Here is a 16,354-nt window from a genome sequence, read left to right as displayed (position 1 = left end):
ACAAATGACTGCTTATGTGTATGCAGCACCAGAGCAGTCTCATAGCATGTGGAATGTAAAATAAATGAATAGTGAGAAGACAATAACTGGAGAAACATAATAGTAAACATAGCAACAGGATGTTGAAAGGGGTGTGTGTGAGTGTGATGGAGAAATCCCATCCGCCTCTGCAGCAGGCAATCTTAAGCACATTCCTGCTTTTGATATACTGTGTTGTATTTGGATTCAAGTAACAAACGGTGCCCCCTAGCGTTTTGTTGAAAGAGGGACAGCAAGCAATACTACCTTTATTAACTCCAGCAGTCAGTAAATTCCTAACTCCGTTAAGGCAGAAAACAACCTCCCCCAAATATTATTAGACAAACATTTCAAGAGCAAGCATTTCCTGTCTACTGATGGTCTATTTTTGCTGCCGAAGTTTTTTGTTCACTGAACAAATAAATGTCCAAAGTTGAGAAAGGGATTATGTTTTGAAATATAAGGATAATTTTTTAAAATAAAATTGAGATTATAGTGAATTAAAATAAATAAGAAAAAAGAGTAGAAAAAGGGGGAAAGAGAATACATTTTTCTTTTTTTTAAAAAAAAGCAGAGGAAAACATCCATAACAAAATAACCATAAAATATAATTTTATGGATGGGGAACTTTTGGCCTTCCAGATGCTCTTCGACTCCCGTCAGCCCCAGCCAACATGGCCAATGCAGGGGTGATGGAAGTTGTAGTCCAGCGACATCTGCAGGGCTAAAAGTCACCCAGTTAACCGCCTATGGCTCAGAATTCCTAAATCCAAATCATTCCGCCCATTCACACGCACACGTGTAATGCTTGTCGATGCCAGCTAACCCCCCCGGGAGCTGATGGTACTTGCCAGCATCATCAGGGAGGGCCCCTAATATAGAAAGAAGACCAGCTGCTATTGTGCAAATGGTCAGAACCCGCAAGTCCGGAGCTAGAAGCAAAGTGCGGCGCTGGAACGGCAGAAGGAAAGAAAAGCGATTCTGTCTCTTTAAGCGGCCGCCGTCGCTGCTGTTCGGGCGGAGCTTAGAATCTGTCTGTGGAAGGCGGGGGGACGGGGACGTCACTGTCCCTGAGGCCACTGGTTACGTCACCGCCTCGCGGCTCCTCCTCCTCCTGCCTCTCTGGCAGGAGCGCGCGCTGGAGAGAGAGGCGCCGCCAGCTAGCCCGCGAGCTTCGCGCCTGCGCGGAACTCTTCGTCTGCCCAATCTCTCCCTTCAGCTGCTCCCTGCCCCCCCTCCCGCCTCCCTCTGTTTGGGGCCGCAGCAGCAATAAGCCCGAGTCCGGGGCTGAGAAGCGGCCCCGCCACGCCAGGTGTTCGCGACGGAGCGGCTGCGCGGCCACGGAACCCCCGGCCTGGCCATGTTGCTCCTGAGGGCCTCTCGTCCAGCCCGGTCCCCCGAGTGACGGGACTGCCCCTGCCGCCGGAGGAGGAGGAAGAAACGGAACCGGCAGCACGACAGCCCCGCCAGCGCCAGTCGGTGAGAGGAGAGGGCGGCTACTGCCGGGAAGGGCGCCTTAGGGCACAAGGGAGCCACGGGGCACTCGGGCTGGCGCCTGGCAGGGGTGGCCCTCGAAGCGAGAAAGGGGCGTGAAGGCGTGTGGTGCGTTAAGGGGAACGGCCCTCGCCCCTTCCCGCAGGCCAGGTGGCACCTCAGGGTCTTCAAAAGCTGCGCGCAGCGTCTCTTGGGTCCTGGTGGCATGGCCTAGAGATGGTGGCCCCCTGGGATGTGGCTTCCAAGGGGTGGCATCTGCCACGCCGTCCTGTCTGCCACCATATATGACATCAGGTCCTTGGGCCTTAGCCAGTGGGTGGGGTGCAGAGTGTGATGGTGGGGGTGTTCTGTTACTGTAATTTACAGTGGTACCTCGGGTTAAGTACTTAATTCGTTCTGGAGGTCTCTTCTTAACCTGAAACTGTTCTTAACCTGAAGCACCACTTTAGCTAATGGGGCCTCGCGCTTCCGCCGCCGCAAGATTTCTGTTCTCATCCTGAAGCAACGTTCTTAACCCGAGGTAATATTTATGGGTAGTGGAGTCTGTAACCTGAAGCATATGTAACCTGAAGTGTATGTAACCCGAGGTACCACTATACATAAGTTTACGGACCATTCTTTTTCTACTTGGACGTAGGCAAGGTGACTCGAGCGCATAACATAGCGGTAGTCCTAGGTGCCGCCGTCGTGCCACAGAGTGCTTAAATAACACGGCCTTGTTGGGTGAGGATGAATGTGGGCGTTGAGCGTTGTGCAGAAATGGGTAAGTGCATGCAGTTGTGGGAGATGTGGCACATTTGATGCCGGTCAGTGTCCTAGTGATGGTGCTAAGATGTTGAACGTGGCAAGAGTGCTGTAGAAACCCAACTCATCCTGCCACATCTGGCACTGAAAATGGGAAGAACTATAGGGAACACAGTAATGCTTTGCTGAATAGCAGAAACACATAGCATAGTTTGAGCTTAGTTTGCGTGTGGTGCATGTCATCTTGAGTGGCCTTACGGTGCTTTGACGCTGAATGTGGCACTAGGTACAGTGCTGTAATATGGTGTGAGCTTAGTAGCTTTAGGAGGAGTGTAGTGCTAAAGTGTGCCTGCTGAGTAGCATATCAGTTAAAATCCAGCATTTACAATAAGCATTAAAACTAGATAATATTGGCCAAAGGTTTTATGAGTTTACAAAGCAGGTTTGAGGCCCTGAGCTATTTGTGTGGTTGGACATCTTTGTATAATACAAATTATTAGATACTTATTAGATAAATTTCACCTTATGTTCCATCAACTTGTGTTCAGTATTAAATCACTTTCCTTTTTGCTTCTCTTTCAGCATTTCTTATTGCTGAAATTTATGTGCAGATAGTAGTAGGAGGCAATTTCAAACAGTCATCTATGTTTAATTGTAATTTACATCACACTCTAAAAGACTGATATGCATTATTTTTTCCAATAAGAAATTAACTCCAAGAGCCAGGTAACACTTCAGTTTTGAAATCTGCTACTTTGGCTAAACATACATCTGGTGTTATCAGTTGTGAATTGTACAAACACATATGCATGACTATATTTTCCTGTAATTCTTGGCATCCAGGAAAGGATTCCTTCTTTGCTATGTGTAAGAATCTACCTTCTTAAATAAAGTATGCACCATTTATAGATAATGATCCCATGTGTAATTATGACCAAATTCTAAAAGTTGTGTGAATTGGTAGTACAGTATGTATTTTGCACAAGGTTCATAGCTTGTTTTTTTATGAGAGGGCAGAAATAATTATTTTGTATCTTCAAATGATGGGGTTGGCAATTCCATCTTGAAATGCTATGGGATGTTTTGTAGTTCTGTAGTATTAAAAACATGGCATCATTACTGTGGAGTTCTCTAGTATACAAAACACACAAAGGAAGACTAATATTTGTAGCCTCCCTGTAGACCGAATAGGTGAAATGTACTAAACATATATTGTTCTATAATTTTTACATGCAGTGTGTAACATTTTCATGCTTAATGTAGTTGAGCATCTTCAGTTATTTGAAGAGTAATTTCTCTGTGAGAATTGAATGGAATGGAATTGAATGGAAATTAATCCATTCAATGTATTATTTAGTTATAAATCGTCTGATACCTAAATCCTAGGAGCAAACCTTAATTGTCAGTTGCAGTAACTCCTTGAAATTGCTGCCTACTATCACATAGGATGTTGAGGAAAAGGTTTGAAGGACAATAATGAGTTATTATATAGAGCCTAAGATGTGAAGGCAGGGGCTTGATTTTCCCTGACCCATCCATGCCTACATATGTTGTTTTCCCTCCTCTGTCGCTATAGGACCACATCATCTTTTCAGCACTCCTTGAGCTGTAGCTTGGTAATAGAAGAGTAGATTCCTGCCAAGATAATTAATCCTGCCAAAACCCCTTGGGTGTCTTTAAAGAAACTGATCTATAAGCAGTCACGGTAGTAAAATGGAATACATAAAGCTTTTAGCTACAATAGCTCTTAAAATATGATATTGAAAATAATATCTAGGAAAGCATTTCCAGTATGAGTTACAAATTGGGGAGGGAGAGGGATCCTTCCAGCGACAGGAAGTCACTTTGTCAAGAGTAGTCTGTTTTAATGTGTGATTCTTGACTGCTAGTACTTGTGATCTGGCTCAACTCAGAGGATGTGCTCCTCTCCTCCATTTACTCTTTTTTTTTTGCATGAGCGTTCACTGCAGAGTGTTCATAGAGCGTTGGCTTTGTTTTTCAGTGCAAACCGTGACTGGGAAGGCACAGATCACCTTGTGTCCAGGGAGTAGTACATGAACACTTGAGTCTGTAGTGCAGCGTGGTGATCATTTTAACAACCCCAGAGGGATGCAATTTACAGGAAGCAAAGAGGGGAGGGGAGAATTGGCGAACACATTTCACCTGCTGCACAGTACGCTCTTTAAAATGTAACAACTGTAATTGGAATGAGCACCCCTTTAGCCTTGTGGTACAGTATAGCAAACTCTTCAGGAATGGTTGTCATATTAGTGAAAGCTACTGCGCATGAGATGCGGAAATGGCTTATGCTTTTGCACCATAAGGTGTATGTGGAATGCCCTAAGCTGCTGTATCATGCAGCAGTTCCATATGTTCTCTCTTTTGCAAGTGAGTTGTTTCCATGGCTTCTCCAGTTTTTGCTGCATCTGCCTTATCTATCAACACTGCTCATTGGTCAAACTAGGACTAATGTTGTTACCACCCATCCACACTAGAGCATAAGCCTACAGGCTTTTAAAAGACAATGTAAGCCATTGTGTGATCCCTTTGAGACAGACATTTAATGTTTTATTACAGACATGATTTATCTCTAACTGACCAATGCTGATCAACTCCCTTATCTTGTGTAGCCTTTTTGTGTGTGGTAACTTTATATTAAATAAAATAAAAAAATTCCTTCCAGTAGCACCTTAAAGACCAACTGAGTTAGTTCTAGGTATGAGCTTTCGTGTGCATGCACACTTCTTCAGATACACTATGTATCTGAAGAAGTGTGCATGCACACGAAAGCTCATACCTAGAACTAACTCAGTTGGTCTTTAAGGTGCTACTGGAAGGAATTTTTTTATTTTGTTTTGACCATGGCAGACCAACACGGCTACCTATCTGTAACTTTATATTAAATATTTATTGTAAGGTTCTTAGAGATATCTATGCTTGTGAACTGTTTATTGGTATATTGAAGTTGTAGAAACTTAAAGATCCTTGGATTGTTCATTCTTAAACTGAACCTCAGGAGCACACATACATAAGTCCTCATATACCTAAAAGGAGTGATAGCCCTAGTGAGACAAGCACTATTCAGATTGTTGTTGTTTTTTGCATACTATTTATACTAGACCATCTACATATGCATAATAGAAAGGATAGATCCTGGTCTCAAAGGGCTTAAGGTCTAAAAATAGACAAAAGCTTGACAACAAAGGAAGGAGTAAAAAAAATAAAATGTTGTTCTTTCAGTTGCAAGTACTTTTGGAGGGGGGTGTATCTTTGCAGAGAGGTAGGAAAGAATTAATGTATCTCTACCTGTTGGAGAACTAGAGAACCACTCTCCTGCCTCTGTGTGCCAGTTAAACACTGAGATGCGTGTTCATAACTAAAAATGTGATTGAATGGCATATCATTGATGTGTGATTCCCCACCTCCATTAATATGTTAAAGGAGTCCGTGTTTGCTGCCACAGCTAACAGAGCAATCCCTGTGCACCTATGTAGTTGAAAGCTGGTGAAGTCACTGGTTCAAATCTCAGCTCAGTCACAGATGCATTAGATGGCTTTCTGGTGGGTTGTCTCAGAAACAAAATGGGCAATACTCTGAATGAATAGGATACAAGTGCAGCTTTATCTACTTTCCTAGTACATTAGGGTATGAAAATAATTTTTCACTTGCAACTTTCTATTGTTATTTCAAATAAATCCCTTTTAAACTCAGCTCTCACCTCTGTCTTTTCAAAACTTCAACGTTCAAGAAATGCTACTTCAGGGCGATATGTGCCTCCCTTTCCCTGAAGAGCTGCATGGCAAGCAGCAGTGAGATCATGGGTATGAGGCACATAGTGTGCATAGACTAATTCTGGTACCAATTCTGGGAAGGTGACCCATCCTAGAACTGCAGTGTTTGATCCTATTTTTCAAAGGAAGAGTGGTATGCTGGAAACAGCCTCCTCCCTTTCCTCTTGTTTCCTGTCTCATTCCAAAAAAAGAGTCTTGCTGTGGTATGCTGACCTATTATAATGTGGGTCAGTCCACACACACGCATACACATACACAAAAGATGGAGAAGGAAACTGAAGAAATTAATAGAGCAGAAAAACTCTCTTGGAGAAAGATAGTTGTTCATAGTAAAAGGGTTTCATTGTTGATCTGCACATCTGATTTAGGGTGGATGATGGGTGTTTGCAAGTGAATTGGTTGACCTGGTATAGGACAATATTTAAGAACAAGGCAAAGGAAGGAATAGACTAAAGGTGTAGCTACAGGGATGAGAAGAAGGGGCTGTTTTCTGTGAAAGTAAGGTAAGGACAGTTGCACTTTCCCATTCTAGAATAAACCGAGAAACCTAAAATCTGGAAATAAATGTTGTCTCTGATCTAAATTTTACAGAACTTTTCAATATATATTTAATTAAAATGTAACTGTTTAGAACTTATCATTTACTAAAAAAAGTTATTCATAGTCATTTGTTTTTACCATTTACAGTGGAGAACTTTTTGTTTTGATAAAAAGAAAGACAGCTTGAGTGGCGTTTTCTGTCTTTTGTTTCACTGAGCATACAGCCAGCTGTTTGGATAAAAAATGATGAATAGGCAAAAATCTCATGAGGATTTGGGCTATTCAGTCCCCCACAGTACGACTACAAAAGCTGTGTTTGGATGATGCTTTGTTGTACTGATAGCTTAATTATATCACTAATAAGCAGCCTTCTTCAGTGTGGGTGAACAAAATTCTTATATGCGTACCAGAAGCAAAAGTAAACTGGCATGGAATGAGATCCCAAAATATATGAGGCAGGTAAAGAGTACCTGCTGATGTTCTAGTTCAGGGACCTTACTCCTCTCTCTTTCCCAAGACTTCACTTTGTTTTTACCTAAAGAGGCAGTAACACATTAACCACCAATGAACGCAAAACTTAAGGTATACAGTAAATTAACAGAATTTTAAGGTAAAGTTGGATTCCCTTCACATTGACACAGCAGCTCATTATACCGAGCATTCTTTTGCTCAGAAACCAAAGTAAGTACAGCCTTGCCATCTGCTTGGTTATTGGACTTCTGTTCCATGTGCCATGATGTCATGACATATGACACAACAGCCCTTGAGGCAGTATATCATTCTACAACATTGTGTCAGATGCAGGACCTATCATTAGTCCCAACTTAAACATGAAGCTCCTGTATATTACTTTATATGTTTGACTTTCCTTCTCCCCTGCTTCTCAGAATAAATAAAGATGCAGTGATGATGTTGCTTTTCAGACCCATCTTAAGTCAGGACATGATCGACATAGAATTATAGAAAGCAACCTGGAATCATAGAATCATAGCTTCAGCACTGTACTAAAGGAGAGCTTCCCCTAAGGCACTTCATCAAGGCATTTTAGCATTTTGGCACTGTACCAAAGTTGAGGAAGAGGTGACACTAGCAGCAGGGGGCTTGTGCAACTACTGCTTTTTGTGTTGTCTTCTTCTTCTTCTTTTTTAAAAAGGTAAATGACCCTGTAATGACCCTGGTATGGACTGGCAGATGGATATAAAGCTGCTATTATTATTATTATTATTATTATTATTATTATTATTATTATTATTAACACAGTTATATTAAGACTCTTTTAAAATTGTAATTTGGCTTTAAATGAAATTCACATTTAATACAAACCAAAAGAAAGTCTACAATTTCGAATCTCTTGAAGCTATGGGTGTCAATCAAACATGGAACCTGTGCCATGATTGTTTTTCATTCTGACCTTGGTCTTCAAAAGTGATTTGCTTAGTGCCCTCTCTGTCTACAGAGAGCACTGCTCAGAAAGTGAGAACCAGCACCTTGAATTGCCTCCTGAATTCCCCCTGCGCCAGAATGCCCCCTGTGCCAGTTTTCAATACTTGCAAAGAATATTAAGTTACTCCAGTCCGTTTAGATATGCGTGAATGAATGGTGTCAACAGTTTCAGAATGGTGAGTAATAGCAGTGTATTGAATAAAAAAGGCATCCCTAGCCACAACAACAACCTTTAGACCTCTAGTTTGTGAGGCTAATTAGGCCCACCAGACCTTCCCATTTGGACTGTGAGGCCCATTTTGGCCGAGCCTCACCCACCTGCCCAAAACCTGATGCCATATATGGTGTCAGTTGAAGTGCAGGTAAAGGCAGAGCTTTGACAAATTCTGGATGGAGGTGCTTGGAAAGCCCCTTGCACAGTGTTTCCTAAACACTGGCTTTTGCTCAGTACTTCCCAAGTATCTACAATCAGCTGATTGCTGCACACACATTCTGTTCCCCACACAGTTTAATTTCAAACCATGCAGGCAAAAATGAAACACCTGACATCACTGTGACCTGCAGAGGTGCACAGAGATGCGGCCTGCTGGCTAGAAACAGTTCCCCACTCTTATGTTAGGAGAGCGACAATTCTTTGAAGAGGTAGACCCTCATCCTCGGATAGGTCACAAACCTGAAATATATGGTGACCTGTTTATTTATTTCATAAAATGTATACACTGCTTGATTGTAAATACACACACAAAACTCAAAGCAGTTTACATAAAAATTGACCTGTTGCTATGTAGAGATTGTTGGTATATCTCTGGTGGAATGAAAGCGTGTGCTTTTTTAAAAAATAATTCAAACCAAGGGGAGGAAAATATTATTTGAAAACATACCACACATTCTAAATTTTTTGGGGATGAATGATATGCTTGACTGCTTTATTAGTCAGATGCATTCTTCACTGGTTGCATGCACTAGGGGGCAGTGTATGTTTCATGTGTTGTTTCTTTGCATTTTGAATGCCTATCTAGACACCTGCCATTTGAAAATGCATTTTCCCTTACATTTCTTAGGGGTTTTTTTGGTGGGGCCAGAGCTGGGCCTGGCGGGGGCGAGGGGGAGTGATTTGTCCACTGGTGCAGTTAGGTAATTTTACACTCTGGTTTTCATGTGTAATCTTTTGTTTATTTAAAAATGTGTTAAGCCAGCCATGCTATGTTTGGAGGTGTTCCTGCTCATTCTCTTGAGTTGGGCCCTGGACCATTGCCTGAATATTATTTTCTGATGGCACCGTTGGGTTTGTTTTGCTTTCTTCTAAAATCTTGGCTTGCACTTAGAATAGGGTATGTAGATTTATAGGTTCTGTAATCTGTTTAAATAATAATAACACATTACTGTATCTGAAGCACTGAGAACTCTCTATCTCAGTAATCTTTGCCACAATCCTTGCAAATGTTATCATATCCATATTGCAAACAGAGTTGCCTAATAATCAAGCTAAGTTTCAAAATCACATTAAGGCAAGGATTTTATTAGGACAACCTAAACAGCATAAAATAGTGTACATGCTTTTGAGTCCTCCAGAACTTTTCAGAAGAAAGGTTTGACTTCAGAGCTGTGTCTCTTCAGCTGTTTCCTAACCATGTTTCAAAAGTCTTGATTTTTTCAAATAAGATTACTGCCAAGTAAGTAATCCTATTTGAAAAAATCAGGACTGCCAAGTTAGTAGGCATGGAACGCGGGTGGCGCTGTGGGTTAAACCACAGAGCCTAGGGCTTGCCTATCAGAAGGTTGGCGGTTTGAATCCCGCAACAGGGTGAGCTTCTATTGCTCGGTCCCTGCTCCTACCAACCTAGCAGTTCAAAAGCACGAAGTGCAAGTAGATAAATAGATACCGCTCCGGTGGGAAGGTAAAGGGCGTTTCCGTGCGCTGTTCTGGTTCGCCAGAAGCGGCTTAGTCATGTTGGCCACATGAACCGAAAGATGTATGCTGGCTCCCACGGCCAGTAAAGCGAGATGAGCGCCGCAACCCCAGAGTCGTCCACGACTGGACCTAATAGTCAGGGGTCCCTTTACCTTTACTAAGTAGGCATAGGATTGCATCCTTTAACTACCACTTTAGCACTAAGAATGGAAAGTCCAGTTCATTCTTTTGGGCTTCTTGATAGAAAGGCTCTATTATAAGAAGATTTTTAATAAAGCGTCTGTTATAAATTGCAGACGAATCCCCTGCTTTGGTATTTATATCTAGCAGTCATGTGAATTGATCATAAAGGGGAGTGTTTGTGTAGACTAGGGTTGGTGTGTTGTTGTTTTTTTAAACTACCCTCGTTTATTGTAGGCATTGCTGTGATTTACAGTAGATCTTTTTACATTGTAATAGGATTGGATAGCCTTCTCTCCTCAGCCTCACAGATACCTGATAATTTCTTTCACCTTTTCATTCAAGCTTAATTGGCTAGGCATACATCTGTGGTAAATCCTTCCTACACGTGTATTTCATAAGCTTAGCAAAAACCTCTTACTTGTGCCCTGTGGTGTGTAGAATGTTGTCAGACGGAAACCAATTTCCTCCAGACTCAGCAGCAAAGGCGTCTCAAACTCCACCCTGTTTTCAGTTTCCTGAGTGTCATCTTTTTCTATAGAACTTTCCTTCCTTCCTTCCTTCCTTCCTTCCTTCCTTCCTTCCTTCCTTCCTCTGCTTCAAGCACATCTGGGTTTTTTCTCTTTCCAAGTACAGTCTTTATATTATATTTAGCATTTCCACAGATCTCCCCTCAAACCCCACTTCTCATGCAAATGCAGACCTTTTGAGTTTGCTTACAACTGCAATAATCCCTGACCATTGGCCATGTGGCTGAGGTTTATGGGAGTTGGGAGTCCAACAACATCAGGAGGGCACCAGGTCTGGTAACAGTGGTCTATACTAGTGGTTCCCAATTAGCTAATTACTGTGGGCCCCCTGTTTTTCAAAAGCCAAGCCACAGACCACCTACTTTTTGAAAATATTGATAATTCTATGGTAGTTACCTCTGCAGAGCAATTTTTTGAACAAAATGTGGGGTAGCCCCTAATAAGCAAAGGATTTTAGGTATACACCCCTGGGTGTGTTCCGCGGACCCCTATTTGGGAACCACTGGTCTATATACTGTCTCCTTGTTCTTTGTGCACTATGGGGGTTTGTCAGTCTCGCATTCTTTTCAAAATAGCTTTGTGTTCCCTGCAGAATGTAAAGTATTTTTACCATTGGGTATTTTTATCATATATTCAGACTGGGTGGATATTTCAGCAATGAGAAAGATGTATTAAAAGAAACTGAAGTAGGAATTGTTATGTAACTAGAATGGTGGCTAGCCCAGCTAGAACAATCAAAAGATTTATGTTGAAAGGGGACTCTCCACGTGCTTACCTTATTTGCTCTTTTCTTGTAAGGCCAGAGGAAAACAAAATCACATGTTGATTCTTTTTATAGTCTACTGGTCTGGTTGTGATAAATGAAAAAAACTTCATATAGAAATACTTGGTTCTCCAAAATTTTTCCTGCTGCGTGTATCACTTTTGTAATTCATGCATAGTTGTGCTTCATAATTTCAGTTTAACAACTTAGATAATTTACCTATTGGCTTTTCAGTTCATCCCCCCATTTCTTAGAGACAAGAGTACTTGCTTATAATCTCATTTCCAGACTACTTGATCTTCTTCACTGCTGACACTTTGTCAGTTTTTGAATTTGTATAATGAGCGCAGCTAATGATAATGAACATTTAATCCATAAATGTTTGGATTTTTTCTGCTCAGTTGTACTTCTGATTCTGTCAGAACAATCAGAGTCAGACGGGAGGTTTTAAGTCAGTACCAGGCTGGCACATCTATATATTGGTTGGACACACATATACCATGTAAAGCCAATACATTTCTATCAAGTATTGGTGCTTTTTACTACCTTCTGTTCTGTATGAAGTTTTTGCTTCATGGAGTGACTTGAGAGAAGAGATCAGTAGATGCACAGCCAGCTTCTTCCTGCGGTCTCAAAACAGTCACCTTAAAATGTTGTGCCCCATGTTTTTGAAAAAACTTATTGCAGCTCTTTGTATAACCACTTAAGAAAGGAATAAAATTGAATGTGTTAATAGAGTATCAAAAATGCACGATTATTTTAGGCAATGTTCCAGAATTCTCTGCAATTTAAATTTAGAACTGCTTTTCACATGTCTGACCTTCTTTCTGACTGTTCAGTGACTAAATAGTAGCTGTGTTTGATACCATAAGAATATGAGCGATTTCTCCCAAATTATTCCTGTTTACCTTTGCTACTGAAGGCCTTTACACTTGACAGAAATGTTTAGCAAAACTCTGGGATACCTGTGAGGTGTTCTGGCTATGATAGGTTGTTTCTGCTATTTTGAAACTTTTCTGTCTCTCTCTCTCTATATATAATTCCTCTTTAGATCTGAAGGACCCACAACTCTGAGGACATGATGATCGTAGTGACTGGAGTCATGTCTGTGCCTGAGCTAGGCTCCCCAGCCAGCACTCCTGCTGCAGCCCCCAACTTATCCTGGATGTCTGAGGTTGGCACTCCCACTGCTATGGAGCAACCAATATTCCTAATGACTACAGCTGCCCAGGCCATCTCAGGTTTCTTCGTGTGGACTGCTTTGCTTATTACTTGCCATCAGGTAAGCAAAATAAAATACTTCTAGCATTTTGAATGGTACTTTGTAAAGGCACCTTTTCTACTGCAGCCAGAGAGAGAGAGAGAGAGAGAGCTGTTAAATTTACTGTGCTGACTACAGTTAAGCTTGCTGTAGCCTTACCTGTTCTACTCTCTGCCATCATTAGATCATGTAGAGTGGATGGAGCTTGTTGCCCAAAGTGGTTACTGCTACTTCTGTTTTAAGCTACACTTTATGCAATATTATGGCCTGTAGCATACATGAGTAATCTCCAACTCCATTTGCACAGTGTATACAGGTGCACCTATGGATTAACACCATTGAACAAGCTCCCATGTAACTTGAAGGAGAGGAGAGTGCGTCTTTACTTTAGTTGTGATACGGATGTTTATCAGGTATTTGCTGTGGTGCGATGAGTCTGTTCTCATAGAGTAGTAAGAGTGGAAATGATGTGGCTAAAACAACTAGAGTATGGAGGCTGGGGGGAATGCAGGACTTTGCTGTCCCATCCCATTGTGTGTGAGACAAGCAAACCTCAGAGCTGTTCAGACAGTGCCAGCATATACATAAGGCTGCAGCTGCCAGGAAGCTGTCTACAAATTAGTCTCTTCTGCTCGCCATTAAGTTCATGGTGCCCATGTCTTGCCTAACAATAGATCTAGGCAGTAACTTGTAGGGAAAAGTGGGACAATGTCAAAGCTATAGAAGATCAAGCATCTTTCCTGTCTGCTAATACTATGGGGTGGATTGCTGTGATAGGCCCTGGGGCCTTTATTCCAGAATCCTAAGTAGTAATTAGTCCGTCAACCTCAGAGGTATGCAGACAACACACTTCCCTCATAGTAATGCAGTTGATTGGCTTAGGAATGATGTACATTTAATTAAGTGTGTTTCATTGGGGTGGGGGTGGGAGAAGGCTATGTAATGATGATGTGCCATGATTCATGGGGTTTAATAACCCTTTGGCATTATCTTCCAATTTCATAGCTCTGCCTGTTCTTAGCACAAGGAATAAACAGCCATTTATCATTTTAAATTTCTGCCCAAAATGTCTGTCATGATGATGAACACGCTGTACAAATGATTTCAGCGAACCTGGTTGCACGGTGAGGAGGAGGCGGCAGAGGCATTTTCCTCTCCTCCTGCCGCCAGCTTTTCTGCTGTAAGACTTGGCTGCTGTATTTCATCAGGTTGGTGGGTGACGGTACAAACCAAATTTAGCATCCTCTTTGTAATGCTGTCTAATAGTGTCCTTGTATGATGAGTAACACATACAAACCCTACAATTTCATCAACCTGTGTTTAACACCTGTGGGTTAATGAATAGATAAGTGACTATCCATTGGAGAGCTACAGAGCATTATTGAAACTGGCTGTGTGAGATTCAAAAGGGGATTAGCTACTTTATGAATCAGAATAGCAGCTTACCTGACATTTACTTGGGCAGCAACAATGAATCTTATTAGTTCTTCTTCTTTAGAACATTAATTGGTCATCTGCTGCATGTCTGTTGGAATAGCGCCATCTGATCTTGGTGTGTAAACAGTTGGCCCCCCAGAGTGTACAAAGGGAGAGTTCTAGTCTTACAATCTGTGTTGTTATGGAATTCATGGACACAGAACGTAGTCATGAGCACTAGTGTAGATGGATTTAAAGGAGAGAAATCCATGGAGGATGAATCTATCAAAATGCTGTTAGAATTGATAGCTAAGTGAATCCTCTGCAATAACAGGCAACATATCAGATGTTAGGGACAAATAAGAGGGCTGATGCCTTCATGTTCTGCTTGTGAGTTTCCCCAAGGCATCTTGCTGACTGGCTTTTGGGAATTAGATGAACCTTTGGTCTGATGTAGGAGGACCCTTTCTCTTAGTAGTATAACTGTTTCATGCATTACAGCTGTAAGGTTGACTCCGTAGATTGCTTACATGCTTATTTATGTATCTGAAGAATTTTTATGTATCTCTTCAACTGAAAAAGGCCTCCAGAATGGCTTGCAAAGATCAATTGAGCTCTGTTACGAAGCTGACTAAAAATGCTCAATATCTTTACACTGAATTATATATGATGGCTGTGTAAAACTAGATTATAAGACAAAGAGCAGCTAGGGTGTTCTTTTGAAGCCATCTAGTCATAATCATACAAAACTTTTCGCTCTGCAAAAGAAAAAAAACCCTAGGAAATGCCTCCTTTTTTGAAGAATTTCCTGTGTTTGCACTCCTGGTGCTGCTATTTGGAAACACCCTGTGGGCCAAGAAAAGCACTATTTCAAAATTACTGTTCATTTTTTAAAAATAATTTTTAGTAACAGACCAATCAAATCAAATCACATTAATTCCAAATTACAAAGCCAAATTTTAAATTACTGTTATATAAATGTTAAATTACTGTTCATAACCAACATTCTAATACACTCTCCATCCAGTCTGTTTCTAGTCAGTAAAGATTTTAACTTGTAGGGTAGGCAGGCTACCATATGAAACAAAACATTTTAAAGATGAGATTTGATTCATTTGCAAAAGTTATTGGTGTACTCTTCTGTTATTAGAAAGCACGATACAGTTTGTATTTGAGAGACGTCTTATATGTCTTTGCAGATTAAAGTTGTGTTTTTGGCTGGTCCTCACGTTGGTTGTCTTATATTTATAGATCCAAAAACGTTATTTTTGTGTGGGATCATGACATTACAGAAGGCTCTGCTACTGTATTGCACTGAAAACATACGAGCCATATATGTCATGTGTATGTGCTTAAATCTGGTTTCTAAAAGTAATATATTGAAGCTGTGAAATGTAGATAATGAATGTGAACGATAGCATAGGATAGCTTCAGTATTGTAGCCATTTCACGGCTTCAGCACATTACATTTAGAAACCAAATCAGTTTGTAATTAAAATAAGTAAATCTCAAGTGAAAAGTATATCATTCAGATGCCTAGTACTTTTTAAAAAAACTAAAATTATTCTTATCCTTTGGATAGAAAAAATACTGTGGGACAGTTGCTTTTTATCTTACAGTAAATATAGTACAGAATGTTCATTTCATTACGTTTTATAGCAATTTATATATTCATAAGCTACCTTACTTTGTAAATGAATTTTATCCCTTGTTCTTGTTTAAGGATAAAGAGCAGATGTAGGGTAAACATAGACCTTACAGTGCAAAAACCAAGTAAATATATCCTACTAAGCTATAAACTCAGTAAGAAAGCCTTATGAGAGCAAAAAAGTGCTTATATGTTGTGTATGGCATTGCATTCTTAAATTCCCATTATCACTCCTCTTCCTCTTAGCTTACTTTTGTTCTAATTTGACATTATCCTCTTCACCATCTTTTTCATCCAGATCTATATGCACCTTCGTTGCTACAGTTGCCCCAATGAGCAACGCTATATTGTCCGGATCCTCTTCATTGTGCCCATTTATGCTGTTGACTCATGGCTCAGCCTCCTTTTCTTCACCAATGACCAGTACTATGTTTACTTTGGCACAGTGCGGGATTGCTATGAAGGTAAGGTGCTGGAAGGCATGGAAACAGGCTAGAGAGAAGGTGGTGCTTTGTATGTGAGTCTGAAGGAAGTACCTGTACACAAGGGTCTTAGTTAAATATGGGGTTGTGTTCTAAATATGGAGAAGTGGCAGGAAGTCTATGGCAATGATG

General features: G+C 41.0%; 1 protein-coding gene across 2 annotated transcripts in view; it reads left to right on the top strand.

Moving 5' to 3' along the window:
- The first annotated feature begins 1,167 nt into the window (after positions 1-1,167).
- Positions 1,168-16,354, top strand: part of TMEM184B (transmembrane protein 184B) — a 33,499-nt gene continuing 18,312 nt past the window's right edge. The window contains exons 1-3 of one of the 2 annotated variants that reach the window (XM_081878763.1): positions 1,168-1,497; positions 12,467-12,697; positions 16,039-16,204. In XM_081878763.1, the coding sequence (XP_081734889.1) occupies positions 12,494-12,697; positions 16,039-16,204 (370 nt within the window). In that variant the 5' untranslated portion in view covers positions 1,168-1,497; positions 12,467-12,493. The remainder of the gene's footprint in view (positions 1,498-12,466; positions 12,698-16,038; positions 16,205-16,354) is intronic. The other variant, XM_081878764.1, reaches the window with a different exon arrangement.

This window comes from Podarcis erhardii (genome assembly GCF_964252035.2).
Source record: "Podarcis erhardii genome assembly, chromosome: 10".
In the NCBI taxonomy this organism is placed as follows: Eukaryota; Metazoa; Chordata; class Lepidosauria; order Squamata; family Lacertidae; genus Podarcis; species Podarcis erhardii.
Note: the sequence above shows the minus strand (reverse complement) of the source record. Positions and strands in the feature narration are given on the sequence as shown.